The sequence below is a fragment of the Parambassis ranga genome, chromosome 13 (genome assembly GCF_900634625.1).
Source record: "Parambassis ranga chromosome 13, fParRan2.1, whole genome shotgun sequence".
NCBI classification, from domain to species: Eukaryota; Metazoa; Chordata; class Actinopteri; family Ambassidae; genus Parambassis; species Parambassis ranga.
Window position 1 is genome coordinate 14,070,356 of NC_041033.1, and position 25,798 is coordinate 14,096,153.

The 25,798-nt window shown below is 42.2% G+C and overlaps 3 protein-coding genes and 1 long non-coding RNA gene across 8 annotated transcripts; 2 read left to right on the plus strand and 2 right to left on the minus strand.

The window, feature by feature from the left end:
* Nucleotides 1–1,637: 1,637 nt before the first annotated feature.
* On the minus strand, nt 1,638–5,851 carry rhoub (ras homolog family member Ub). Its single transcript, XM_028418819.1, has 3 exons — nt 5,412–5,851; nt 3,614–3,672; nt 1,638–2,456 (listed from the first exon to the last, which is right to left on the minus strand). Exons 1-3 carry the CDS (start codon nt 5,626–5,628, stop codon nt 2,001–2,003), a joined length of 732 nt encoding a protein of 243 aa, XP_028274620.1. The 5' UTR covers nt 5,629–5,851; the 3' UTR covers nt 1,638–2,000.
* Nucleotides 4,429–6,107, plus strand: LOC114444350 (uncharacterized). The gene is made up of 3 exons (XR_003671549.1): nt 4,429–4,736; nt 5,002–5,111; nt 6,072–6,107. It is a non-coding gene; the product is annotated as an uncharacterized LOC114444350 (long non-coding RNA).
* Nucleotides 6,108–7,835: 1,728 nt separating this feature from the next.
* On the minus strand, nt 7,836–19,080 carry rtn2a (reticulon 2a). 5 transcript variants are annotated; one of them, XM_028418815.1, is made up of 10 exons: nt 18,955–19,080; nt 17,157–17,210; nt 16,306–16,854; nt 15,351–15,569; nt 11,107–11,314; nt 10,753–10,891; nt 9,449–9,518; nt 9,317–9,363; nt 9,156–9,214; nt 7,836–8,485 (listed from the first exon to the last, which is right to left on the minus strand). In XM_028418815.1, exons 1-10 carry the CDS (start codon nt 18,983–18,985, stop codon nt 8,410–8,412), a joined length of 1,452 nt encoding a protein of 483 aa, XP_028274616.1. In that variant the 5' UTR covers nt 18,986–19,080; the 3' UTR covers nt 7,836–8,409. The 5 variants fall into 5 exon arrangements, with proteins under 5 accessions (XP_028274616.1, XP_028274615.1, XP_028274618.1 ...); XM_028418814.1 differs by having other exon boundaries at nt 15,351–15,572; XM_028418817.1 differs by lacking the exons at nt 15,351–15,569; nt 16,306–16,854; nt 17,157–17,210; nt 18,955–19,080 and adding an exon at nt 13,430–13,531 and having other exon boundaries at nt 7,838–8,485.
* Nucleotides 19,081–21,512: 2,432 nt separating this feature from the next.
* ppm1na (protein phosphatase, Mg2+/Mn2+ dependent, 1Na (putative)) lies at nt 21,513–25,585 on the plus strand. Its single transcript, XM_028420222.1, has 6 exons — nt 21,513–21,918; nt 22,614–23,185; nt 24,678–24,795; nt 24,875–24,989; nt 25,073–25,136; nt 25,553–25,585. The coding sequence occupies exons 1-6, from the start codon at nt 21,513–21,515 to the stop codon at nt 25,583–25,585; spliced, it is 1,308 nt and encodes a 435-aa protein (XP_028276023.1).
* Nucleotides 25,586–25,798: the final 213 nt, after the last annotated feature.

Consider the following 25,798-nt stretch of genomic DNA (forward strand, 5'->3'; position numbering starts at 1 on the left):
TGTCATTAGCGCTTCTAAACAAGTACAAGATACCTAGTTGACTATCATTCTCTGCCCATTGTTTTATACTGCGGTGTAGACACGCAGCTATGAATAGGAGGAAAGGCCTATTTCAGGGCAATTATAATCATCTGATCCTGCATAGTTAGAAGTCTGGGTGCCGACAAAATCTCTGAGGTTGAATCTTTGAGGTCAAATTTAACTTTTTCCCAACCAATGTAGTCTGATGTTTTGTGTCATAGTGTGGACTATATGGTGAATGTTTGATCTTATTAGAGGACTATGGTGAAAATGTATTACTGCCATGATCATAAAAATACACCTAATAAACATACAGTTAATTTAGGTTAATTTACTAACTAGTATTTTCTTATTGATGTTTGGCTCATCCAAAACAACAGCAGCCATAATACCTGACAGTCAAAATAGCTTCATTTTTTTGTCCATTGAAGATTCACAAGCACACAGTGGTTAAATATATTTCACATTTTATTTTGTTCCACTCTTACAGCTCGACAAACTTCTCTCATGCTGGAATCAGACACCAACTGAAGCACTCATACTGTTATAAGTACCATTTAAAGTTGGACAGCACAGCCAATGACTGAGTCACCGATCTACATGTACACACAGATTGATCCTGATGACAGACATCATATAAAGGGTTGATTATGTAACATACATAATGACATTTTATCCATCTGCTGCACATTGCCTTTGATCGGGATAAATAAAAGATGAAGCTGAATGACAGGCTTCTGAAAAATAAGAAGCAAACACTGAGTCAGTTAGCTCATTTACTGTGTGTAAAAAGAGGAGAGAGCTCCAAAATACACCGACCAACACAGAGAGATGGTGAGGAGCCACTGAAGACTTTCACCTGCTTGGTTTTAAAGTTTCCACTCCAACACCGGTCCAAAGGCCATCGCATGGCCACACTTTAGTGATGTGTTTGGACTGTGTGTGATAAGTGCAATGTACAGTGTACATTATGTATTGCTGCAACATTTGGTATTTTATTTTAACTGCATGAACTACCAGGGGAGAAAAAGTTCTTAATGTAGGTTAGGTACTTCTGAGTGGGCTTGAAGTTAAACTTAACATCATAGTTCCCTTTAGAGGTAAACAAAAGACAGCATACAACCTTGCAGAAGTCTTGAAAAACACCGACTGTAACATTAAAATAAGGTTGAAGCCTCCCTGTTATTCAGTAAAACTGGATAAATGATATTCTATTAATATTTTGTGGCATCAATCTACGGTGAGGAACAAACCGTGGCACAGACCATGACCGTCTCTATAGCATAACATACAGGAGACGTCATTGATTTCATATAAATTTATACTCATATACATTTGATTGTAATCCAAAAACAAAAAGAAGGAGTTAACATAAATCTAACATAAGAAACAGTCATTTGACTTTCAGATGCGTCTGATTTACGAAACAAGGTGCACGACTGGCTTTGACAGTAGAATAATTGCATCGCATTGATTTGGGGTTTTCAGCTTTCAGTCTTTGGGTCTGAATTACAGTGTAGAACACATGAAAGAATAGAATTTTGCTTAACCAACAAAAGAGGAGTACACTTTTAGTACGTAACATCGACACATTAACGCTACCCCTCTGAGTCTGATCACATTTTCTTTGGACAGTCTGATATGCAGTCCATGTGAAGTAATGTTTTATTAGCGCCATGTTTTTTTTTTTTTGGTTGGATGCTGGTCACGGTCATGTTAAACAGTCCTGGCTCTGTGGAGCAGACAGTGGTTGCAGCCCCATGCTGTCTGTCTTTTAGGCATCAACAAAGGGCCTTTTCTGGTCAAAGTGAAACCACAACCACCACACAGCTCAGGCAGGCACACACTGCCTCTGAATTGAAGTCATTCAGACCAGCTCCTCTGGCATCGTCCATGTGAATGTAAAAAAAAAAAAAGAAGTCTTTATATCCAACTCAGCAGTTCCAGTTTCTGAAAGATCATGTCCTCTCTCTCTTTCTCTACTGGACGCACACGTACTTCTTCCACCAGGACTTGGACAGCATCTTCATCTTATCGGCCGTGCTGTGGACCTTCCTCTCCCGCCGTGCTCTCCTGTCAGAGTGTCGCAGCCCCACGGAGATGGCCGCGTCGAACACCTCTTTCAGATTCTTTTGCGTCAGCGCAGAGCACTCGATGTACGTCACCGCGCCAACTTTTTCCGCCAGTGCTCTGGCGTCTTCCTCCAGCACCGGCCTCTCCCTCCGCCTTGCCAGCTCGATCAGCACTTTGACGTCCTGCCGCAGGTCGCACTGCGTTCCCACGAGGAGGATGGGCGTGAGAGGGCAGCGGCGCCTGATTTCAGGGACCCACTTCTCCCACACATTTTGGAAAGAGGCGGGGCTGACCACGCTGAAGCAGAGCAACAAGGCGTCGGTCCGACTGTAGCAGAAGTGGCGGAGTTTGTCGAACTCATCCTGAAGGAGGGAGAGAGAAAGATACAGAGCAATGTTTTAATGGAATGGAAACGAATCTGCCAGGTTTCTAATCTTTGTGATAAATTATTTTCCTCCTCTGACCACACACAAGAAAGGGAGCTGAGCCAATATCTGTCTAAATCCTGTTTATGTTGCCCTATTATACAGAACAGACGAACCCTGCCCACCCATTTATATCATCAGCAGTAAGTCTCTTAAATTAACACTTAGGAGTCACGCTGCTTTGACTTATAAAGGCCCTACACACCCTTGAGTACACAGATTAAGGTTGGCAGAAACCTTTAACCCTCTCCTAACTACCACACATCTTCTAATACTCATTTCTCATTTATATAATTATGCCGACTCCCTCAAAACACACAAATCTGCAGGAACCATCACTAACACATGGACCTGAAGCCCCACTTCACTTCACACACAAGCTCTGGCTGTGTTGTGTGATTCAATGACGTAGGTTCCATCTGCAGAATATACAGACGTATCAACATCCCTGAGTGAGGAGCCACTGTGTTTATCAGCTCCTGGCGGCAGCCGTTATCGCCTTTCTCCAGACTTTCTCTGTCTCTCTCCCTCTCATCTCCACCCTGACCTGTTTCTGGCACAGGCTCCAATTTTTTTTTTATAAAATTGCATCAGTAGAGCACGTGTCTGAATTTTATCCAGCAATATTTGCCCCAGCTTGTCTGTGTCTCTCTCTCTCTCTCTCTGTGTATGCAGGTTGAACAACATGTACAGCTTGAAACATGCTGTGAGGTTTTACACGTATTAGGGGTATGTTCAAATACCTCATTCCACTTTTATTGCCAAACTGTCTTTGATTCTGTGTGGAACTGGCAGTGCCCTCGCAGCAGTTGCGAATGTCAAATATGCTGCTCCCGGGGCAGGCTTGTATTAGGGTGGATTATGAAATAACCACCCATGACCCAGAGAAACAAAAAAACACTGTTTCAAAACCCGCTCCCTACAAAAGTTCTGCCCTCCCAGCACATTGATGAGTCAATAAATTCAGCAGGAGGTAACTAATAAAGAGTTTACAAACAAATATTTTAAGATAGTAAAAATGAGCCTAAAGTATATACACGATGATACATTTGTATGCTTATGGTGGGATCAACCAACTAATAACCAGTACTCACCTGTCCCGCTGTGTCACACAACTGTAGTCTCACTGGGCTTCCATCCACCTGCACCACAGCTGTAGACACAGAAACAGACAGAGAAAATAAGTCACAGCTGTCAACATGACTATAAAGCCTGTGCATCAGCCCCCACCTGACACACACATACACACAGCTAACCGCCAGTATATTGTGTGGAATAAACAAAAGCCTGCCAGTTGAAAACACAAAGACCCCCTGCTCTGCTCTTCCAGCTCACAGACGGCCTGCTCCGTCTCGCCCACCCACCCTGCCAGTTACTGTTGAGGCTGTAACACTTTACTGTCGCTCTGACCACTCAGTGAGCTCGGTTTTGTTCTGTGTTTTGGCAGAGGCCACTCTGAGGCTGTCGTAATAGGAGAAGAGGGGGTGTATATATAAAAAACAAAAACAAAGCGGATCTTGTTTATTCAGTGACTCTCTTCCAATAGGCCTGATTTCCAGATTGGAAAGTGGATGAGTCATTTTACAGCGAGTTTCATTTACAGGGCCATTTATTCTTTTCAGAAGGCTGAGCACAGGCACATGGAAACAATACGCCTCGAGTGTGTGGTCGGTCATGCCACCTGATCAAAGCGTTTGCTGGAAATATTCATGTAGTAGGACAGCTCTCATCAGCAGCACCCTGAGAGGCAAAGAGCGGGAAGACATAAAGAAAGGAAAATGAGAGAAAGAGAGATCTGCCATTGTGTAATCATTTCCTAATCCCCGACATTTGATACTCCTTTGATTTTCTGGACCAAAACTCCCCCCTTATCGTCCCCTCTCTCCAGCCTCTCACTCCACGGCGTCTCTGCCACCTGTGGCATTGCGTAACTGCTCAGAAGTTGGCTTTCAAGGGAACACTGTGATTCCGGGCACTGAGAAATGACATCACTATTAAGGGCCCCAACTGCACAATCACTCTCTGTCAGGCCAGGGCGAAAGACAATCTCTGCCTCAGAGCCACTGCAACAGATGTGCCCATTCCAGTATAGAGGAGAGGGCTCGCAGGTCAAGGCTGACAACAATAGGCAGAGTTGTGCAATTCAAAACCCCTGAGCCTGCAACACTCTGTGTTCGGTGTGGCTGAGCTACACACTGAGGGCGGCGTGTGTTCTCAGTGAGTGTTTTACGGGCCAACTTTTATTGCTAATAAGTCAAATGTCATAGAATTGATGACAGAAGTTTACAAGTTAGTGTCTGAGAAACAGCCTCAAATATAGGCTAATTTAAAATACCTTTGAATCAGTTTCTACTTTGCATTCTGCAAGACAAACTGTAAAAAAAACTTTGATCATGAATGAATAAAGCTAGCAAAGTCAGCAAACATGTATTTTTTTTTTAAATGACAACCATGATCCCAGTTTTCTTGTCTTATTTTGCAGAAGCTGAGCTTGTTGGGACAAGTGAGAGTTTATAAAGTGGAACAGTGCCAAATGGAAACCTGGCTGCATCAGAGGGGAGGATACCTCACGTACATTAACAGTGATGGAAGGTAGATAACAGGAAACACAAACACATCTATCATAACAGTGTGATAATAGGAGGAAATAGGAGAATTTGGGAGGGGTGCTCTCAAAACATGAAGAGGTAAAGTCACTGATTTATCTCTAAAGGGGACATTTCTATATTTACAATAACTTTCTGAATAACTTTTGAATTCACCTCAAGCATAAGATCCAAAACGCATAATAACTACACTGTGTTTGTTTAGTTATGATGCCACATTTCTTGGACAAACCTGCACAATTCATACAAAATCTACAGTATATGGCAGCTTATTGACTTTGCTCACCGGAGAAGTCATCAAACGCAGTGGGGACATATTTTGTCGGGTAGCCATTCGTTGTGTAGCTGACCACCAGACTGGTTTTGCCCACCGCTCCGTCGCCGAGCAGGACGCACTTCAGCAGCCGCTCCTGCCCCAGCCCTGACCGGGCGGGTTTGGGGTTGTGCGGCGGCACCGGAGGGGCCATGGTCCTTCCGTAATCCATGGTGTCTGGAGGTGACATTCAAATCAGCCAACACTTCACCGCGTTCTCCTCGACACGCAGGACGAAGCGCCCACCATCAGAACAGGGTCTCCTTCTCCTTTCACTAAAAGTTTAACAATGGTCGCCAGCAGAACTCGTGCGTAAAAGCTGTCCTCTCGCCCTGCGCGCTGTCAAATCCAGAGTGGTCGAGCACCATCCCGAACACAATGAACCAGTCTGCAGTTTTACGATGCGAGGGCGGGCCAGAGGCGTTATATGTTCAGATTAATTTGACTAATCCCACCCACTTTAACTCCCAGCTGCAGAGGGCTGGGCGGGTTAAAACTGTCAGGTCAGGGTCAACAAATATTCAGTTTTTAAGTACTGGTATGAAGCCTGTTTTGGAAGATTACACTGAAATATTTGTTTTCATCACTTCATTGTTGTCTAGGCTATTTTAAATTAATATTTTAATTTTGCAGGGGGATCCTTGTTGCTATGACCGCAGAGTGTGACAAGTCCAGACTTGTCCTCACCGGTAAGACGGAGAAAACCTTGATGTCCATTTTGAACATGACGCATAAAGTGCTGAAATTTCATACTCAGACCCTCTGACCTACATCACATCCAGAGAGCTGAGCCTAAAGTAGCAGCCAGTGGGGGACCTACAGTCACAACACCAGGAGCTTCAGTTCAGCCAGGAGATGTTTGTCCAGTAAAGTTGTGGTTGGTTAGTGTTTTAAATCAGGAGCTAATCTGATGTCATCACTTTATCTGTCAGACACGTAGAACACTTGAAGGAAATGACATGGATGTCGTGGCTTTTGTCGCCTCCTTCTGGTAGGCTGCAGTATGTAAGCGCATACATATAATATGTGGCTATATCTCAAGATTCTTTTACCATTTTCATGAATCATATCTAGAGGATCAAAAGTAAGAAAAAAAGCCGCAAATACTAAATAATACTAAAAATATATTAAATAATTGACAAAATGATGTGTTCAGTTGTTCGCATTCATTTCATTAATTCATTTTCTATTTAATTTTTAATCACATTTATTAAAGGATTCAAATGTACTCGTGGAGGTGTTTATCGATGCATATTTGTTTGCATTTTTAAGGGTCAGTTAATAAAAAAAAAGGTTTAAATAGGAAACAAATCCGGTAAATGCCAAAAAACAAACAATACAAAAAATAAATGAATAAATAAAAGGGGAAATTAAATAATGAATTAATGTTTATTTGGTGAATTTAATGGTGTAGTGATCGTTTAATCAGTGTCAGTTGTTTATTGTTAATTTAGGTAGTTTTGGTCCTCCAGAGGACATTGGTAATTTTTACATTTTTGTTATTTGTCTAAAAAGTGACTTTTTTTTTAAATAATCAGTGCTCCACTATAATGTGCATCACAGCTGAATTCAATTCAAGTTTAAATTTTTACACACACACAAAACCTGAACATCTGGTGCGGTGAATGTGACTAACATCAGTTTGGTTTAAATATCAGACTGAGTACTGTTCAGGCTGTGTGGCTCCATTCTTTGCTTTAGTTCATCACTAGAACAAATTCAAGACATTTACTTGGCAGCGCAACCAAACAGCCGACATGTTTGTGTTTCATGGATTTGTTAATGCTCTCTCTGTAGCAACCACAAGGCATAGGAACCAAAACATTTCGGTGCAAAGCATCTGTTGAAGGTCAAAGTGTGTATCCTGAATAATTTATTACTAAAATTCACCTACTTACAATTCTGTATAAGATGCCTACTACACAGGTAGTATCACACAAGTTTGTACACATACAAAACACCATTCTCAGGAAGGCAATGGTGGGGTTAGTATGAGAAGTGGTTTGTTATGGAAGCGGTTACTGTGACTCAGATCATGCGCTCATTAGAAAGGCACCTGCTGTATTTCACTTCTATCCCAGGATGGAGATGAATGTCTTAACACAACACTCAGCAAACACCTCTGATGGCTCTGTCAATGATGAACCTCCTGGAGTGCAATTTATGAGACTCAGATTGCGGTGAAGGGATCATTTATCTTTGTGAACATTAAATCGGTGCCATCAATGTGAAAAAAACTCAAACTGAATGAAAGTGGATGCTGGAGAGTGCGTGAAAAGAAACAGAATGTTTTGGAAAATAAAGACGAAATGTGACTTTAATTGTGGGTAACAATTTCATTTTGAGCAAGCTGTATGTCAGGAACTACACACACACACACACACACACACGCACACACACACACACACACACTCATATGTCCATACACACAGATAAACAGTCATGAGAATGAATATGCATTCAGAAATGTACATGTGCTGACACATGCATTCTTGATTGCCAGTTTTCTGCTGCCGTGATCAATAATGTGTTTGTCCTCTCACATAAATCACCTTAAACTTCCTCTTTTTCAGGCGAGAAGCTGTCCGTGAGCGAGAACCCCTCATTTATGTGTTATCATTTGGACTACAGCTCCATCTAAGACACTTCTTGAGTACATATTAAAAACAATATTTCCAAAGATGGTCACACATGTGACGAGTGGTGTTGTTGAACCTCTCCGTCTGACATTGGCAGCAGGAGTCTCCTATACCCTGCAGAAGAATTACATCTTGACGTCCTTTTAAACTCAATAACTTAGATACAGTATTAAAGTACCATGCGCAATCCTCATCATCGTTCATTTAAATAACTTCCCTTCCCTTCCCCGGGCTCTGGAGCTCCATTCTCTGGAGCTCTGAGCGCAGACTGCTGAATAAGACATCTGAGTGACAGTCTGGTAGCTTCTCTACAATTTGGTGTCCATGAGTGTCTACTGGGATTTGGGTTTGGCACCACCAGGAGTTGGATCAGGAGGAGGGCCACCACCTTGGGCAAGTCTCTGCAGACTGCAGGAGAAAGAGAGTTAATGAAAGAAAGTTAATGTTGGTTTCCAACCGTTTCTCCCCACTGCGTTTCATTTCAATCAATATGCAAATGATACATCTCAGTAATAATCACAAATCTAAGGAAAAGTCAGAACTTTGTTTATTCTTCTGTCCTTTTTCTTGAGGCCATTCAACTTCACCTGCAGCAGCTATAATTTTGTGTTCAGCACTACTGCTCGAAGCCTTGTAGTGACACTTAAAATAGCCTAAATTAGCTTTTTTTTTGCTGCGTTATCTGAGTGCTTTGTCTGGTTTAAAATTTTGTTACAAGGAGCGCTAACAGAGGATTAAAGCCTGACACAAGAGCTAATTCAAAATAAATCATTCACAATTCATCATTAGACTAATATACATCAGGTTAATGAGTTTACAAGGTGGAACCAGCATGTCTGAACCGAACAGCTGTGAAAAAGGTTGGTCAGACAGTAATCATTTAATATAATGTCAACACCATAATGTTCAGCGTTAATTAACTGAATCAAAAGGGCATTAAAGATAAGTTTTAGCTTATATTACAGTCTCGTTGATTGTACTTCACCAAATAGGCGAAGTACAGCGCTCCACTATGAGGAAAAATAGCCATGTGCTGCATTGATGGCTTCAGTGTGCCAGAAGGTGGCACCATACTCACATGTCCCTAAAGTTGTCAACATGGGCCTGAACCTTTGCAATAACACCGTCCACCTGCTCCTGTGGTGTTACAGAGAGGGCAGAAAATGTGTGTTTATGCATACACAAATAAAGGATCGGTAAAAATACTAAGATAAAACAACAAAAATTAAGTGCTGTCACCTGACGTTGTCTGTAGAAAAGTGGCAAAGAAAAGAAAGCGATCACACCTGGAGAAGACAGAAAAGCTGAGCAGTTAACAGGGCAGCCAGAACAGCATTAATAGACCCCACATGTGCAGTGAAGATTTCTTACTGATGATGAGCAGAGTAAGGCCGTTGCAAAGGTCTCCCAGGTATGTGACGAGGTACATCAGAAACAGGAGCTAAAAGAGAAAACAGATGCAGAGATTTCAAGTAATTTCCATTAATGCTCCATGCAGATGTTCACAAGCTGCACCAGGTTCTAATTTCAGTATTTTTACAAAGCAGTCACTCACACAGCAGTGATGCTCTATTGTGTTACATTGTGTATATCTGATGTAGAACCTCCCTACTGACATCACGCTCCCCAAATACAAAACTCCCAATATGGATTTTGGTGTTTCCGATTATATCACTCAGTGTCTTCGTCGCTGTGTATGGGACCCAGGGTTGGCCTGACATGGGACACCCCTGTCTCAGCTGTATCCTGGGTGTCTCTTGCATATGTGTATGTAATGTCACATACCAGCCAGGTCAGGGTTGAGACCAGGAGGTCCTGGGATTAAGGGGGCTCTTAAGGGGGCTCAACTCAACCGACTCAACTTTTACTGTAAACATGTTAACTCTGCTGTAAATGTCTGCTGTAATGACTAAATTATCCTAATGATTTTGTGGAGTTTACAACTGTGCAATGTTCTGCTGGGATTTCCTTTTTCAAATCTATGTTGTTGTTGTCAATGTTAATAAATTAATAAATTAAGATTGAGCTGCTCAGGGCCAATGCATCCAACTAACTACAGTCAGTGTTTCATTTCTTGTTTTTCCTTATGTCTAAAGTGGAGATATTTGTCTCTGCATACTCACCTCACAATATACTGAAAATACCATGAGTGTGTCTTATTTAAAGACACATTAACACATGGACCTAAACGTCCAAGTGTCAAACAGTCAATGCTACCATTCATGCAGCTTCCCTAGCCTATGCTGTTACGCTAAATATACATATATCATAATGATTTGCTTCTGTTAGCATGAGGGGGCAAATGTCCGAGATCAACAGCACAGATGAGAAAAGTGAGGCAGGCTGTCTCCTCTTTATCCTCTTCTAAATTCCAATTCAATTGAATTTATAAGGATTTCTCCTAAAGAGACTGACGAGAACCAAAAATATGTCATTCGGACTGACAGATGCCATCAGTGCTGCTGCCAGTTGGCGAAGCAATGCTGTTATTTGTGATGATGGACAAAGAAAGATGACAGACCGTGCGGCAAAAGTGAAAGAATGCAGAGACAGACTGGGTTAATAAGGAGAGGACAGGGTCTGGACATGAAGTCTCTGAGGTCAATAAGGCAGCGAACACAACACAGACTGTATGAGGGGATGAAAACAAACACTCATTTACAACTTTATCTTACCTTGAGGGAGTCGAAAAGGCTTCCAACAAAAATGAGTCTCTTTAGTGTGTCCACAGCAGACAGAGTCAGGACAATTGCTTTCTGCATATAGAGGTCAGCCTGCGCCCCACTGAAGGTAATGTCCAGGTCCAAGTATGACCTGAGAGAAAACGAAGAGGACATGAGATGTTTATTATAATGCTTTATAAATAACAGGAACACTGGAAAAATATTCCAACTGAATGAACTCGGGCTCTTATTTTGGAAAATGTATATGTGATGTGACTTAATGAGGTTAATCCAGCTGTGTTTTGCTATTTTCTCCTGCGTGGTCTCAACCACAAAAAGTAAAAGATTAAAATAAAGGCATCTCACTTGAAGGGATGTTCCCCATCACCCCAGCTGAGGATGTAGAGGATTTGGTAGTAGATGCGCACAGAGATGGTGAAGCACATGACAGCCAGGGAGACTGTGGAGACCACAGTGATGATGCTGAGCTGGAACAGGGACAGCAAGCCCACCACTATCCCTGTGAGCACCATACCGCTCCTCTCCGTGTCCTTCCAATAGATCAGGTCCATCACTGAGGACGAAGAGAGGTTAGAGAAGCAGGTGAAGAGAGACAATATAGACCAAAACTCATTAGCAATTTTGCAGCAGTTCATTAGAAACACATTTATGTTGGGGGTAAAGAGGGAAAACAAAGAGTCAAGAAGATACAGTCGTTCTGATGTGGGGATAGAAAGGAGAAGAAAAGTCAGGGAGCTGGAATGCATGAGGCAAAGAAGGACTTCCAGCCTCAAAAATGAGAGAGAGAGAGAACACACAACAGCAGCAGCAGCTACCAGGGACACGTCAGACTCAGGCCTTGGCTAAAATTAGCCCTCAGATGAAAGAGGGAAGCAGTGGTTGAGGAGAATTTAAATGCAGCCTTGCACAGCACCTGCTGTCAGACGTCAGGCCGTCAGCGGCCCCTTCTCCACGCCCGGTCAGTTTCCCTCTCTGTCACCCAGCAACAGCTGCCGTGGAGACTGGGGCGTCCATACAGTCATGCTTTACTAGAGTGACAACACTAATATATACAGTTGAATATTCATCGACCTTGACAAAAGTGATCACATGATCAAAACTCGTAGCTCATAGTTAAAGCAGCGCTCCTGTGCAGCGCTGCTCTGTCACTCCGTTCTTTGTGCTGCTGGTCATTCAGTGAATCGCTAAGCCTCAGCTCTGGAATAAAGGGAAGCCTCTTTGAATAGAGTGCACTGACAGCAGGTGGGTTATTTATAGACCTTACTGCACACAATTAATACCCATAATGCCCCTGTAAACACACCTGTCCGTGTGTCTGTCTGTTCTGCTGTCATTCTGGGACACATGGAGACAGACTGGATGCTATAACACTACAGCAAAAAGAAACCAACTGTGGGCTCCTGAAAGTATCTCATCTCAGGATGACGTCTAAGCAAGAAAAATCTGGACAGTCTTGCGTTAGACATTATTGTGTTCGAAGGCATAGGCGCTGCAGTGAACTATAGAACTACTCACACCCTTTATGTAACACATACTGTAAAAATACAGTATGACGAGGCAGCATCGCAGGAGGCATACAAGAGATGGTCCATCATTATATACTGCAAGTATACTGTAAACTCTGAAAGTTTATTTTGATGGACATTTTGTTAAAAATCTCTATTTGCTTTCTTGAGGATGATAGAACATGTAGCTACAGCAAGTAGCCTGTTAGCTTAGCTTAGCATAAAGGCAGGAGGGAAACAGTTAGCCTGGCAAGGGTAAAAATAAAGCTGCTAATGCATTTAAAGCTCAGTAATTAACACCTTATATTTAGCTAGATTAATCTGCACAAAAATGGAAGTGTTCCTGTCATAGTGGCTTTCTGGATCTATTTTAGATGTATTTTTGTAAAGATTAAACAAACAAAACAACAAGTAAGAACTATCTACCGGTATTTGAAGTAGATAAGCTGACTCCTTTAACAAATTATGTGGTAAAATGTCTGCACCGAGCAGTCGAACGTCTGTAACATCAGACTGTAAGAACAGTAAATGCACTTTTCACAGTCCACCAGAGAAAGATGCAGAATTTCAGCAAGCTATGTCATTAACAGAGCTACACAGTATTTTATTTTACATGAGGGAAGACGTGAATTATATTATCAAGCAATCAATGAACCATTCAATAAATTAACCAATAAGAACATGACTCTTATGAGTCTAATTTCATCAGACACAGCGCACATCAGCTTGATCTCTAAGAAATATCATCCTACTACAGAATGAAATTGCTCTGCTCTAGTACCAATTCCTCGAGCCTATTTCATGCTACAACTATCTGTAACAGAGCAACACGCTCAGGGCTGTTAATACACATTTGAATGGCAGGAGCTTCATTCAAATCAGGACTCCTGATAAAGTGAGTACCCAGCTATGCCAGCTCATAAAGCCAAACACACCTGCAGCGGATGGAAGCTGCTCTCTTCAGAGACTCAACTTGCAAACTGATCAGAGACAAGCGAGGAATCCACTCAATTCCCACCGTATGTCCCCTGACAGCCAAGCTTTCACTTCTAAACTGGCTCACACTTCCTCTCCAGCTTTCCTCTGCCGGTTTGGTTGGAACTGAAATCAAACACAAACTCTTTGCAGTAATCTCCTGTCAGCCCTGCACAGTAAGCAAATACCTCAGCGTGGTCTCCTTTGGTGTTTTCAACTGAATCCTGAAAGATCTCACCTTTACTGGCCATTTTAGTGTCCGATCCAGCGTTTTCCCCTCACACCCTCTGTCCCTCTCTCTCTTTGTGCTCCCCTCACCCCTCTGAGCTGTTTTTGGTCACCCCCTGCTCGCTCAGCACTCCAAAGGCCTGGCAGCCCAAAAATAATCTCAGTCACAGCACCGCCCACCACTCTTTAGGACTACAAGAGCTCCACAAAGAGATGATTCACAACTATGTCACAATATTTCAAACTCACTCAACATTCTCACTTTATTAAAAACCTGTCTCAATTTGAAGTATTCCTTTAAAGACAAATTTGGTTTTGTAGTACAGTTAGAGTTCTTATTTAGGTGTCACCAGGCACCTGAAACAGGAGAACCTGGGACTATTTTCTCTTATGTCACCAGGCCAAATTTTTCTGTGCCACTTGTGCTGACATGAAACTAGAGAATGATTGAAATGTTACATTCTTGACATTTTAGTGTAAAGAAATAACACATTCTGAAGGAAACGAAATATATTCCACTGAAAAACCTTGTAACATAGGTATAATCTGAACAATAAACAAAAAAAAGTTTTCTACAGACTGCATATTGCACAAAAGAGGCCACCATGTCATTTCATTCTGTGAGCTAAAGACTAACAAATACCTAAAAGCTGCTGTGATGTACTACCAGCTGGATAAATAGCAAAACATGTCAGCTACCAAACTGAAAAACAGAACATTTAAAAGATAATGCAGGGGGAAAAGACCTCAGACCTACGATCAGAAGGAAGATTGTAACTGTGGTTTAATGACACTCACTGATACTGTACTCTGGTACAAGTAGTATTAAAAGATATACTGCACTTATGTTCTAATTAAGATTGAAGGCGGGTGTGAAATAACTGATGCTTCTCATGTCTGATAATCAAACACCAACCAAGCTTTCAATCTGCGATGACTGTAGCAACATAAAAATGCTACACTATACACAAAGTGTTATTTTTAAGCTACACAGTTACATACTGCTATATTTTAAGAGTTTAGTTACAAGTCTCTTATCATTAAGTATAATAACGCAACAGCTAGCATTAGCTCACAAAATCATCTATAACTTAACACAAGCATTTAAATTAAGATACAGTTCTAGTTTGCAAGTTGGCCACAGCCAATCACAGTGCCTTGCAAGACATTGCTCAAATCAGCTGGAAAAGCAATTTCCCTCTGGGAATAGTAAAATATTTCGGATTCTGAAAACACACACAATGCTAAATTCCTGCAGTTTTTTTCTCCACTCTTAACATATTCAAAAAAACATGAGATATGCGACTTTCCAATCGATATATGCATGCTATTTATTCAGGACACCCTAAACTCTGTCATTAGCCTGACCACATATCCATCAACAGTCTGAGGCTTTACTGCTGGTCCACTAAAAATAAGACAGAGCTCCTCTCTGACTGACGGCCCACTTAAAGTGCCATCAAGCTGGAAGACAGGATGTTATCTCCTGCTCTGTCTTTTTCTGAGTCTCACTAACTCCCACAAATCTGCATATTAAGAAACTACGCACACACCTCTGTGTGTATGTGTAGTACACTCTGGCATCAACAGCATTGGTGTGTGAGTTCCAAAAGTCAGCCAATGCCAGGAATGCTTTCTCCACAATGAGCCAACCATTCCAGAAATCCCAAGAGAGGGTTACTATGGAGACACAATGAGCAGCCAGGACTTCCGGGGAGGGTAGGAGGGGGTCTATCGCAGTCTGCCTGCTCCTGGAGGTCCATGCAGAAATCTGATATTTTCTTTATTTAATGTATTGACTTATGAGGTTCTCGCTACAAACATAAAGACAAAGAGATAGGAGAGAGGTAGGGGACTTTCTGAGAGGGGATGGTCCTGTACCTGCTATGTGCATGCATACTGTCGGCTCCTCCATTAGGCTAAGTGCTGAAAACCAGTGACTGCTGATCAGTTCTTCCTGAGAGTTTGGGTCAATGGCAGCTGGCGACGTGGACGCTGCCCCTCGGGATCGCACAGATGTGAGCAGCTTGACTGAAATAGTTTCCCTGGTGATGGGAGACTCTGGCTCAGGGGTGGGTGAAGCTGCTTCTGCTGTTTCTGCTGCTGGGAAAGAGAGGCTGATGTCACAATGGTGACGCCAACACTACTGACCTCAGACTACAGCTTGAATCAAAGAAAAAGCTGTGTGGTATCATATTGGACAAAGTAAATAAAAATGTTTTATCATAACGTAATAATTATACAGATCTTTTTAGCCATATTCAAAAGCCTCTTTTGGAGTTAAATGATTTGGTTTAATAGTTAATTTTATCCTATAAAATGTGATAATGACTTGCCCACTGTAAGTAAGCTGATATTGTCCTGGGATTCTCATCACACTCGGAATGTTCATGGGTCGTATGTTTGATTTAGAGTCTCCTGTCATAATGTTATGGGCTGTTTTTCCTGGTGAGACACCACACGCTTCCTCAGCTGCAACACTGTGTGTTAATATGAAGCCTAAATATTTACTGCATTTCCATAAAGGAGGATCGTAAAATGCTTCTGGGGTAATCTTTAGAATCAAGGTCACCAAATAACTTGTGGCTTTTAATAATTTCTGCCACATCACATGAAGGTCATCATGGGGCAGACTGTATAATCAGCTTCTGGCATACAGAGGTTTGACGCTCATGCTTGCTGACAGGGAGCAGCAATGGAGGACTAACAGTGCCAAGAAGAAAGAGAAACGCTTGGTATAATACAGAGTGCACAGGTTATGTTCTCAAGGCATTGTCAGCATCTTTAGTGTTTTTTACACTGTGCAGAATAACCAACCTCGTCACCCATTTCTCACCCTGTGGTATCTGTGAGGAGCTCTGTAGATGGGGGGATGTAGATGGATGGGCAGGCTGGACAGTCTGGGTCAAAATCTCCTCTCCTAGATCTCTCCCTTGAGTTTCCAGGTTTTGGGGATAGGGCTGAATTGTAATAGTCTCTCCTTGCTCTCTTTCCCTCCTTTCTGCTGCTCTCACCTCCGCCATCTCATTCTCTCTCCTGTCTACCGTTTCTTCTTCTTCCTCTCCACCGAGGAAGCCTTGAGGGTCCCAGTCTACATCAGGGGAGTCTAACAGTGTTTCCAGGGTGTCTGTACGCATCAAAGGAGTGCGACTTCCCCGAGAGCCGCCCCTGCGCCGGTCACGGAGGTAACGTGAGGCTCCCACTGCTTCAGCCTCAGCGATAGCGATGTAAGAGAAAGTCAGCTCGAAGGAATTCTGACGTGGCGTGCCCCAGATGGACGGGGAGGATGCCAATCCCTCTTCGTCATCTGGGCCTTCCCCATCCTCATCATCAGACCACTCCCTGGCTGTCTGCAGCTCATACATCTCTGACTCCTCATTTCCGCCTGAATGAAACAAAAACAACACAAGAAATGGTCACCCCATGCACAAACTGACAGGGAGCTGAAATTGAAAACAGACAGCAGTTCAATTAAAAAGACTACAGTGTGCTTTAACAGACACATCAGATGAAAGCTCAAAGGCATGTCTGTGGATGTCAGGGAAAAAAGATTAAAGAAAAGCAAATACAAAACCCACACCTGTGGATCTCTTGCTTGTGTTAGAGGTGTGTGTTTGGGCATAGTATCAGTATTGTGACAACATATCTTCAAAGCGGATGGGTGGATGGAGAGTGTCTGTTTCTTACCATCAGTACATGGAGGCGTTGAGTCCGGAGTGGATGCCACAGAGCCATATTCCTCTGAAAGACAACAGTCAACACAGATGCACAAGTGAATGTGTCGAATTAAAACACAGTGACAGCATCTGATCTGTGCTGCTGTAAACACATTCCTGCATCAAAAGGATGTCACAGCACAAGAGAGCCACCTCCTCAGGATAGAATTCAGCAGTTCACCCACACCTTAAAGACAGCGGTCTCTCCTTTGAGGACAAGAATGTCCACATACTAGACAGAGAGGACAGATGGTTTAAAAGAGGAGTCAAAGAAGCCATCTATGTGAAATTTGAAAAACCCTCTCTAAACAGAGGAGGATTCTGAGGCATCAGCTCTCACCTGCCTACAACTCTGTCCTTTCATCTTCCCAGCAGGTTTCATCCCCATTCAAACCTAACAATGGCCTGTTAACTAGTCCTGCACAGGACCCTGGCACAGTTTCTGGTCATTAACTGACCAATAATCAACAAGAGGGATCATAGTCATGTGAGCTCCTCCAAGATTCACCCACAGAGGTCCTGGGCACAAAAAAACACAGATTCCCTACCAGAACAGCAGCAGAACTGAAGGAGATAATCAGAGGGGTGGCAAACCGTCCTTAAAAAAACAATCCTTGAGTCTAGTTGCCTTCGAGTTACACTTTTGGACATGACTATGACCTGGATGAATGAGATATATTCCTTCATCCATTTTACAATCTAACTTTTATTATTTTTAACTTTTATTTATGCCTCCATAAAGCAACCTGAAGAACCAAATGTAGCTCTTAGATGTTTACTCAGACTTGAGGATGAAGTGATCTGATTTGGTGACCTAAGGTCAAAGCTGAAGGTCATGGTCTAGGACTAGACATCTGTCTAATTCTGGTAAACAATATCTTCAGGGGATGGGTACAGGGAGTCTCCTTGAATTTGGCACAAATGCTTGTTTCAACTTCAAGATGAAATGATCCAAAATTTGGAGAACAGCGGTCAAAGGCGATGTTCAGTGTGAACTCTCAGCTTAGTTTATCATCTATGCTGTGACGACATAATATTCTCTACAAACACAGACACATTCTTATACACATTACAGCATCCGAGCAGACATGGATACAAATTACAACTTGACTCATTTATATTATTAAAAAAATCACCAGATGTGTTTACAGCACCTAATTGTTTTTATGCAATTACAGTTAGCTGTGTCTTCTTCAGACTATTGATAGATACATATTTGGTAGTTAACCTAATTGTCAAATATTAACCCCTATACAACATATACAAGCCGCTGAACCTAAAACTGTGTGCAATATCCATTACAGATGAGAGGAGCATGACACACATTGCATTGTGTAGGTCAGTGAATATTGATTCATTTCCTCACAAGGCAAAACAGCAGCAGTAAAGGCCTTCACTACATTAGCTAATAAATCAACGGGCAGTATGAGAACAGCACATTCAGAATAGGGAAAGTAAACTGTAATGAAAAGATAAAATAAGGTGTGTGAAAACACAGCATAGAGAATGCCTGCAAAACCTTCTTGTATACCACCAAAAAAACATCTGCAAATCGATGCAAGACAACTAGTCTGCTGCTGTGCTGCATCTATCCATTCAGCCATGTGTTTATTGAAGGTAGGAGAGAGGAGCAGAGGCAGAAAGGGTGAGCTAACACAGACGATGCCCTGAGCAGTTAGCCAGAAGACATGCTAAGCTAGAATATGTGTGATGAAGGTGTAGTGACATCAGCACAAGCAGATTAAAAGAGCAGAACAAAGCATACTTACGGCAGTGGGAGAATCCTAAAACCTGGCCCATACTCCATCAAGGCATCGCTGGGCCCATCCAGTTTGGAAGCCCCCCTCCCTCCTCCTCTGCTGCCGGCACTTACGTCCTGTAGATGTACACTCTCTCTCCTCCTCCTCCTCCCTCCTCCCTCCGATTCTTCTGTTGTTAAGCGGCTAACTCTCTCTCCTGCCTCTCACTCAGCCACTCAGCAGCCCCGCCCTGCCTTACTCCACCATCCTCCTCTCTTCCTCTCCTCTCACATCGCTATGACTGCAGCAGCAGTAGTAGTGTCTGCTACACTAAAGGGAGAGAACCATGAATGTCTGTCTGAGGCTGCCTGTTAGTTTCCATTCAAGGCTAATCTGTGCTTATCTGTACACTTCTCCGTTGTCATGTGATTTCATCGCAGCATCTTATAGGAGCAGGATGTCAGGGAGCAGTAAGGACTCATAAATAATGTAAAACATCTGCACATACAGAGAACCAAGCATTTCAGCTTCAAGCTATATCTACAAAAACATCAACGATATCTTAGTAATAAGCATTATTCCAGTTCCCTGCAAGGAATAGTAGTGTAAACAAAAACACTGCATTACAAATGGTGGAGGGCAAACCAAAATGGTTGTATGGTCTTACACTGTTTTAATTAAGTAAAGATCATGAGCAGTAGTGACAAGAAGGGGGCAGTAGTGTGTAGCTGTAATGATGCTACAGGATGCAAGAAAAAAACAACAACAGCAAGAGAAGAAGCTGCAGAGCCATGATTGTCTTTTTATGGTTATTTAACAACATATAACAGAAAAAAACAATATGGGAGTTTCAGACTGTTGTTGGGCTCTGGTTTGACTAATGTTCTTACTTACATCATACTGTCAGTTTACATCACTTGTAAGCAAGTCTTTTTGCATTGTGCGTTGGTTAAATGTGTGCTTTTTTAAAAAAAAAAATGCCCCAATGCCCCACAGATACCAGTATTATGAATGGGTCTTTAGCTTCTATGTTATGTTTTAAAACCTGCAGACGCAACAAGCCCAGATCAAAGAACTGGCTCAACACATTGCCTGTGTGAGACCAGAAAGACTGCAAACACTATGACACATACATACCTCTGCATCCCAGCAGGTGGCAGTACTCTGCACTGGACACTCAATGGATATTCAAGCTGAAACAAAGCAAAAACATATTTGAACCAAAGTGTGTTTTATAATGCACACAGTATTTTAATAATGGGCTGCAATTATAACTTTTTCAGTGATGCAAAACAAATGTAAATAATGACTTGAAGTGCTGTAATAGTCCATGTCTACCATGTGTGCATGCTCTGTCTTTACAAACACGGGTCATATGAGGAGCAACCTCCAGAGATCAACATCAGTTGATAAAAGGTTAAGACCCTTAAGGTTTGCTAAAAACAACATGCCACATATAGACTTAAATAGCATTAAAACCAGGTCAGAAACTGCAAATACACAAACACTAATAAGATTAAGGCACACGGGTGAGATGTAATGCAACTGCAAGTTACAAACAGTACAGGTTTACGTGCCAATGTGTGGCACAACTTTACTTTGTCAATCCACTCAATCCTTGATTTCATCTTATTTCATTTTTTTTATTATTTAAATTTGCTTTGAGTGTCCTCTGTATGTTGTGTTGCTGTTTCTGCAAAGTGCAGTAAAGCTCCCTATTGCTATATAGAAAAATTATATTGGAAAAGCAGTAAGACCGTAATTAGCCATCAATCACTCAACTGTACCTGACAGACTTATTGTAAGTAATTGCATTGATCTATATCGTAAAATACATCAGTGTTAATCGGACCTACTTCCAGAGGCTGCATAAAAATTTACTTAATTTTGTCAATAAACACTCTGCAGCAGGTTAATAATGCAGCACTACACGAGAGAAAGCTTTTTGGTAAACCTGAGACAAGCCCAAACATTATAGATAACAGAAGGCTGGACCCAGTGTGATGCTAGGCACAGTTATGGCTAAGTTGCTTGGATTCCACATGTCCTATATCAGATGTGTGCACATGGACTAATCATGGGATCCCTCTATGTACCGAGTAAAACGTCATGCTCATAATCCATGCATGGGTGCAGACGCAGGTTATTTGTGCTGACCAGGTGATTATCTAACAGTGTTACAGAGACAAGGAGAGAGGCAGGGGGAGGGAACAAGGCCCATTAGATAAATCAACTGAAATAGATGGGCCAATAGAAAAGAAGGGTTGACAGAAGAAGGGAAAAAGAAAAAGGAACAGAGAGAGACAGAGAGAAAGGACATCGTCTAGTTTGTCTATAAGACACGACATTTCTCTACTAGCCAGCTGAAGGATAAAAAGATGGCTGTGATATTTTGCATTCAATTTCTAAGTATATTGTTGATTTAACAGAACCTTTTGAAGTCACTTTTTGTTTACCTGCTTGTCGGCGACGGATTAACTGCTGCACTGGACCTGCTGAGGAAAACACAAGGCCGGAGGAGAGGCACCAGGAGGAGACGGGCTGCTGCCAGGTCAAGCAGGAAGCTTGAGCACAGGCTCCGTGGCGTGATGAGGACAGCCAGGCGTGCGAGCAATGTGGAGGTGCCCTCCTTCCTCCGCCAGCTTGTCAAAGAGACAGAGAAGATGGTCACCTTCTTCTTCAAAGGGGGACCAAGAGAAACGGGACCTGAAGAGGAGGATAGCTTTGATGAGGATGACACGATGCCAAGCCCGTACCTGGAGAGGCCCATTTTGGAGAAGAACGTATCAGAGGGAGGATCTCATTTGGGGATAAACTATGCTGTTGCAAGCATGCAGGGCTGGAGGGCTCAGATGGAGGATGCCCACACCTGCATGCCTCAGCTCAAAGGAGAGCTGAGAGACTGGGGATACTTTGCTGTTTTTGATGGACATGCAGGCTCCACAGTGGCACAGTACTGCTCCAAAAACCTGCTGGATCACATCCTGGCAACAGGTACATGACAGCTACTGACCATCAACCATCTATCTATCATTACCACACAGAGTTTAAATACACATACTGGGAGCTAATTTGGACCAAATACTCTTTCAAATACAATATCATCCAATGCAGATCCATATTAAAGTTGACATATATCAATGACAGCTAAAACTAAGTATAACACTGAATAACTGATAATAAATGTGTGCGGTAATCCTAACTGGTAAAAAGAGTTGTTCTAGGAACATCTGATTAAGGGCAGCTTAATTAGGTCTATAACGTTTCAGGCTTAAGAATGAGATTACCAAACCTGCTTGTATTGCATTAATAAAAGTACAACAAACAAAACACATAATAAAATTGATATCTGTGAAACTACATATAAGACACCTTTGGGTCATTCACCTTCAGCATTGCTCCAGTAACACAGATGATGTCCCTGTAGAGGAGAATTTTAATCTGCTGACCCACTAAGACCATCTAACATCCTAATGTGAACATTTAAGACAACAGCACAAAAAACGACAGGTTTACCTTTATCTACCAAATCCTGCAAAACAATGTGGGTTTCTGTTACCACTTCAATGGCATCACAACAATAACAATGACTTTAATGACTACAAGCTCAACTTGACCCTCATAAAGATGACAGCTTGTTGTTTATTTCAGACACCCAATTAATAATATTGCATCCTTGCTTCCAACAGGTGGAGTTAAAACAAGTGAGGACCCCGAACAGGTAAAGGAGGCGATACGCGAAGGCTTCCTAGACATTGATAGTCACATGCACAAACTAACTCGTCAGGACAACTGGGACAGAAGTGGCTCCACTGCAGCATCTGTCTTGATTTCACCACGCTACACTTACTTTATTAACTGCGGGGACTCGCGCACCCTACTCTGCCGCAACGGCCAGGTGGTCTTCTACACCGAGGACCACAAGCCATTCAACCCAAGAGAAAAGGAGCGAATCCAGAACGCTGGAGGTTCTGTGACCCTACAGAGAATCAATGGCTCGCTGGCTGTATCCAGAGCGCTGGGGGACTTTGACTTTAAGGAAGTGGACTGGAGGCCACAGACAGAACAGCTAGTGTCACCAGAGCCTGAAGTGTACGAGCTGGAGAGAGCGCCTGAAGACGAGTTTCTGATTCTAGCATGTGACGGTGTGTGGGACGCCATTGGTAATGAAGAACTGTGTGCCTTTGTGCGCAGCCGTCTGCAGGTCTGCGATGACCTGAGAGATATTTGTTCCCAGGTCATTGACCTCTGCCTCTACAAGGTGAGAATGTAGTCCAGAAAAATACCGGCCTACAAACAAAACTCAACAGGTAAAGCCTGGGTTTTACTTTAGGCTGCTTCCTGTGTAAATTGGCTGTGTTGTTATGTGCCTTTAAATATGCACCAGGTATATCTATGTTATTTTGCTGTTACCCCATCAAACTACCAGTCAACTAAGTTCCTATTTCAGTTTCTTTTTGTACATCAAACAACTGAAACTGAGTGGCCCATGTAGTGTCTGGAGGTTACTGAAAGAACAACAGTACAATACCTTTGTTACCAAGAGTAAGAGTAGACTTTCAGATACTAGACATTGCTTGTCTTATAGTTTAAAAAAAAGTCTATAAGAGAGCGTAACAATACTTGGTTGGGTTAAAACAGACCTTTTCACAAGGCAAACTTCTCACACCTGCAACAAGCTTCACCACCATTTTTGCAGCGAGTAAGGTGACTGGCTTTACATGCACCTATTTATACACTCTCAAAAGGGTGTGCAGCTACAGTGTTATAGTATACTAAGTATATTAAGTAAGGACACAAATACTTCTTATCCAAAAAGGATTATTTCCAAAATGTACTCACAAAAATGTGACTGGAACATTTTACATCAAGCTACTTAATTAACAGATATGCACAGGCAGCAGTATCACCCTGTGCTCTTAGCTCAGCAGAAGCACCTTAGACTTGTCTTTGTGTTAAGACGAGCAGCGTTACAGCAGAAGGGTTTATGAATGAGAGGCTTTACATTAAGGCTGCTACTTAGGTGCTAGGCAGGGTCCCTGTGTGAGGACTTATTACCCTGACGTTATGCAAGTAGATTTCTCCTTCCAGCCTCCTAAAGCTTTTCAGTAACCGTCAGTCTAAAGAGGGACGAGCCTTTTGCCTGCCCTATAAATAGCTGCATTAAGGCATCCTGCGACATGAGATAGGAGGAAAGAAAAGCCGCACATGGTTGGGATTAAGATTGAATGTGAGTGTTAATTAGAGCACACAGGCTCAGTGGTATTACCCTGACCAAGATGGGCGGCTATTTTTTTTCACCTAAAAAGACTTACTGTACCTGCTGACTGCCTGTTCCAGTACACACTGAGCCCCATGCCTCTGAGGTCAGAAGATGATGTTACAGGTGCATTTTCCCAAAGCCACACACACACACACACTAACATAATGTACAAATCAGGACGTCACTATGACATAATGTGATAGTAATATCTTGTCACAACACTGATTAGTGATTTTCCACCTAATCAATCAACATACTGTAAATCTGATCACACAGTATTGTATCATTATATGTTACATAACTGGAGGATAGTTGTCACAGCAGATATGTTTTTTCTGGCTGGTAGCACAAATTGAAACGATTTTGCATTCAAGATGTGCATTTATGTGACATAATAATGCCCTAAAGAAGTACAAACTGCACTTAAATGTATTCACCATCCATCTGCCTTATTATTTTTAACTGGTATCCAATGTGTCTCCCTCTGCAGGGCAGCTTGGATAACATCAGCATTATCATTGTCTGCTTCCCTGGCACCCCCCAGGTGTCACAGGAGGCACTGCAGCGGGAGGCAGAGCTGGAGCAACAGATTGATATGAAAGTGGAAGGTCTGTCACTTCAAACTAAAGATTAAACACCAGCTTTCTCCCTCTTTTATATAACCATAGAGTTTAACTATTTTCACAGAGATTATCCAGATGATGAGGTCAAGAGATGAGGACCCTGACCTTCTGTATGTGATCAAATTCCTGGCAGCAGAAGACATGCCAGGGCTTCCACCAGGAGGAGGCATCACCAGCAAGTGAGTAAAAACAAACACAGAGCAGTTTACAGTGGGATCGAAGAAATCCTGTTAAAGTAGAAACACTGTTTCTCTCTTTACAGGCGAGACTGTATCATCTCTGCTTATCAGAAGCACATCATGAGTCTCAGAGCTCAGGAGCCGATGGTAAGACACGTTTCATTAGATCAGTGAGTTAATAGTAAACACTAAGCAAGTAGTTTAATACAGATTCTTGGCAAGGCCTTTAAACCAATTACACAGAAGTAGGCTTGCAAAGCAGTAAGTTAATCTAACAGATGATGAAGAAAGCTGCTTCTAAGGCCAGTGTATACAGCAGCACAGACACTGTGCACAAATACTGTGTGTCAACGTTCTATGTGCACATTTTTTTATGACGTCTTTTATGACGTAAATAAACCCTTTGTTAAAACCCAGACATATAAACATATCAATGAAAAGAGGAGCTACTTTATAGATATTCATATTTTATTGTTCGATGCTGTAATTGTTGATCAGCTGTAAAATAAAAAGTAACGGTAGTTTTGCTAGAGCCTGATGATCTATATCTTGTGACTCTTTAGGACACTGAGGGATCAGAGGAGGACTCCAACTAAAGCCATTACCCAAGAAACAGGATCAACACCAACTCCATGCAGATTAATATGCTTAAATGAGAGTGAGACTGCATTTTAGATGAGCCCTAAAGCTGATTGATTATGCAATATATATTTAAGCAATTCAAATTTAAAAAAAAAATGTTGTTTGACAGGGAGTATTTGCCTGGTGAGGTTTGTGTCTGAGGCAGTTAATCAATATGACTTTGAGAT

Coding starts and splice junctions, on each gene's coding strand:
- rhoub (XM_028418819.1), bottom strand. CDS start 5,628: ATGTCACCTCCAGACACCATGGATTACGGAAGGACCATGGCCCCTCCG. Junction 3,673..5,411: donor TGCGTTTGATGACTTCTCCG/GTGAGCAAAGTC, acceptor CTGTGTCTACAG/CTGTGGTGCAGGTGGATGGA. Junction 2,457..3,613: donor TGTGTGACACAGCGGGACAG/GTGAGTACTGGT, acceptor TCCCTCCTTCAG/GATGAGTTCGACAAACTCCG.
- rtn2a (XM_028418814.1), bottom strand. CDS start 18,985: ATGGGCCAGGTTTTAGGATTCTCCCACTGCC. Junction 16,855..17,156: donor AACGCCTCCATGTACTGATG/GTAAGAAACAGA, acceptor TGTTTCATTCAG/GCGGAAATGAGGAGTCAGAG. Junction 9,519..10,752: donor GCCTTTTCGACTCCCTCAAG/GTAAGATAAAGT, acceptor TTTCTCTTTTAG/CTCCTGTTTCTGATGTACCT.
- ppm1na (XM_028420222.1), top strand. CDS start 21,513: ATGAGGACAGCCAGGCGTGCGAGCAATGTGGAGGTGCCCTCCTTCCTC. Junction 23,186..24,677: donor TTGACCTCTGCCTCTACAAG/GTGAGAATGTAG, acceptor CTCCCTCTGCAG/GGCAGCTTGGATAACATCAG. Junction 24,990..25,072: donor GGAGGAGGCATCACCAGCAA/GTGAGTAAAAAC, acceptor CTCTCTTTACAG/GCGAGACTGTATCATCTCTG.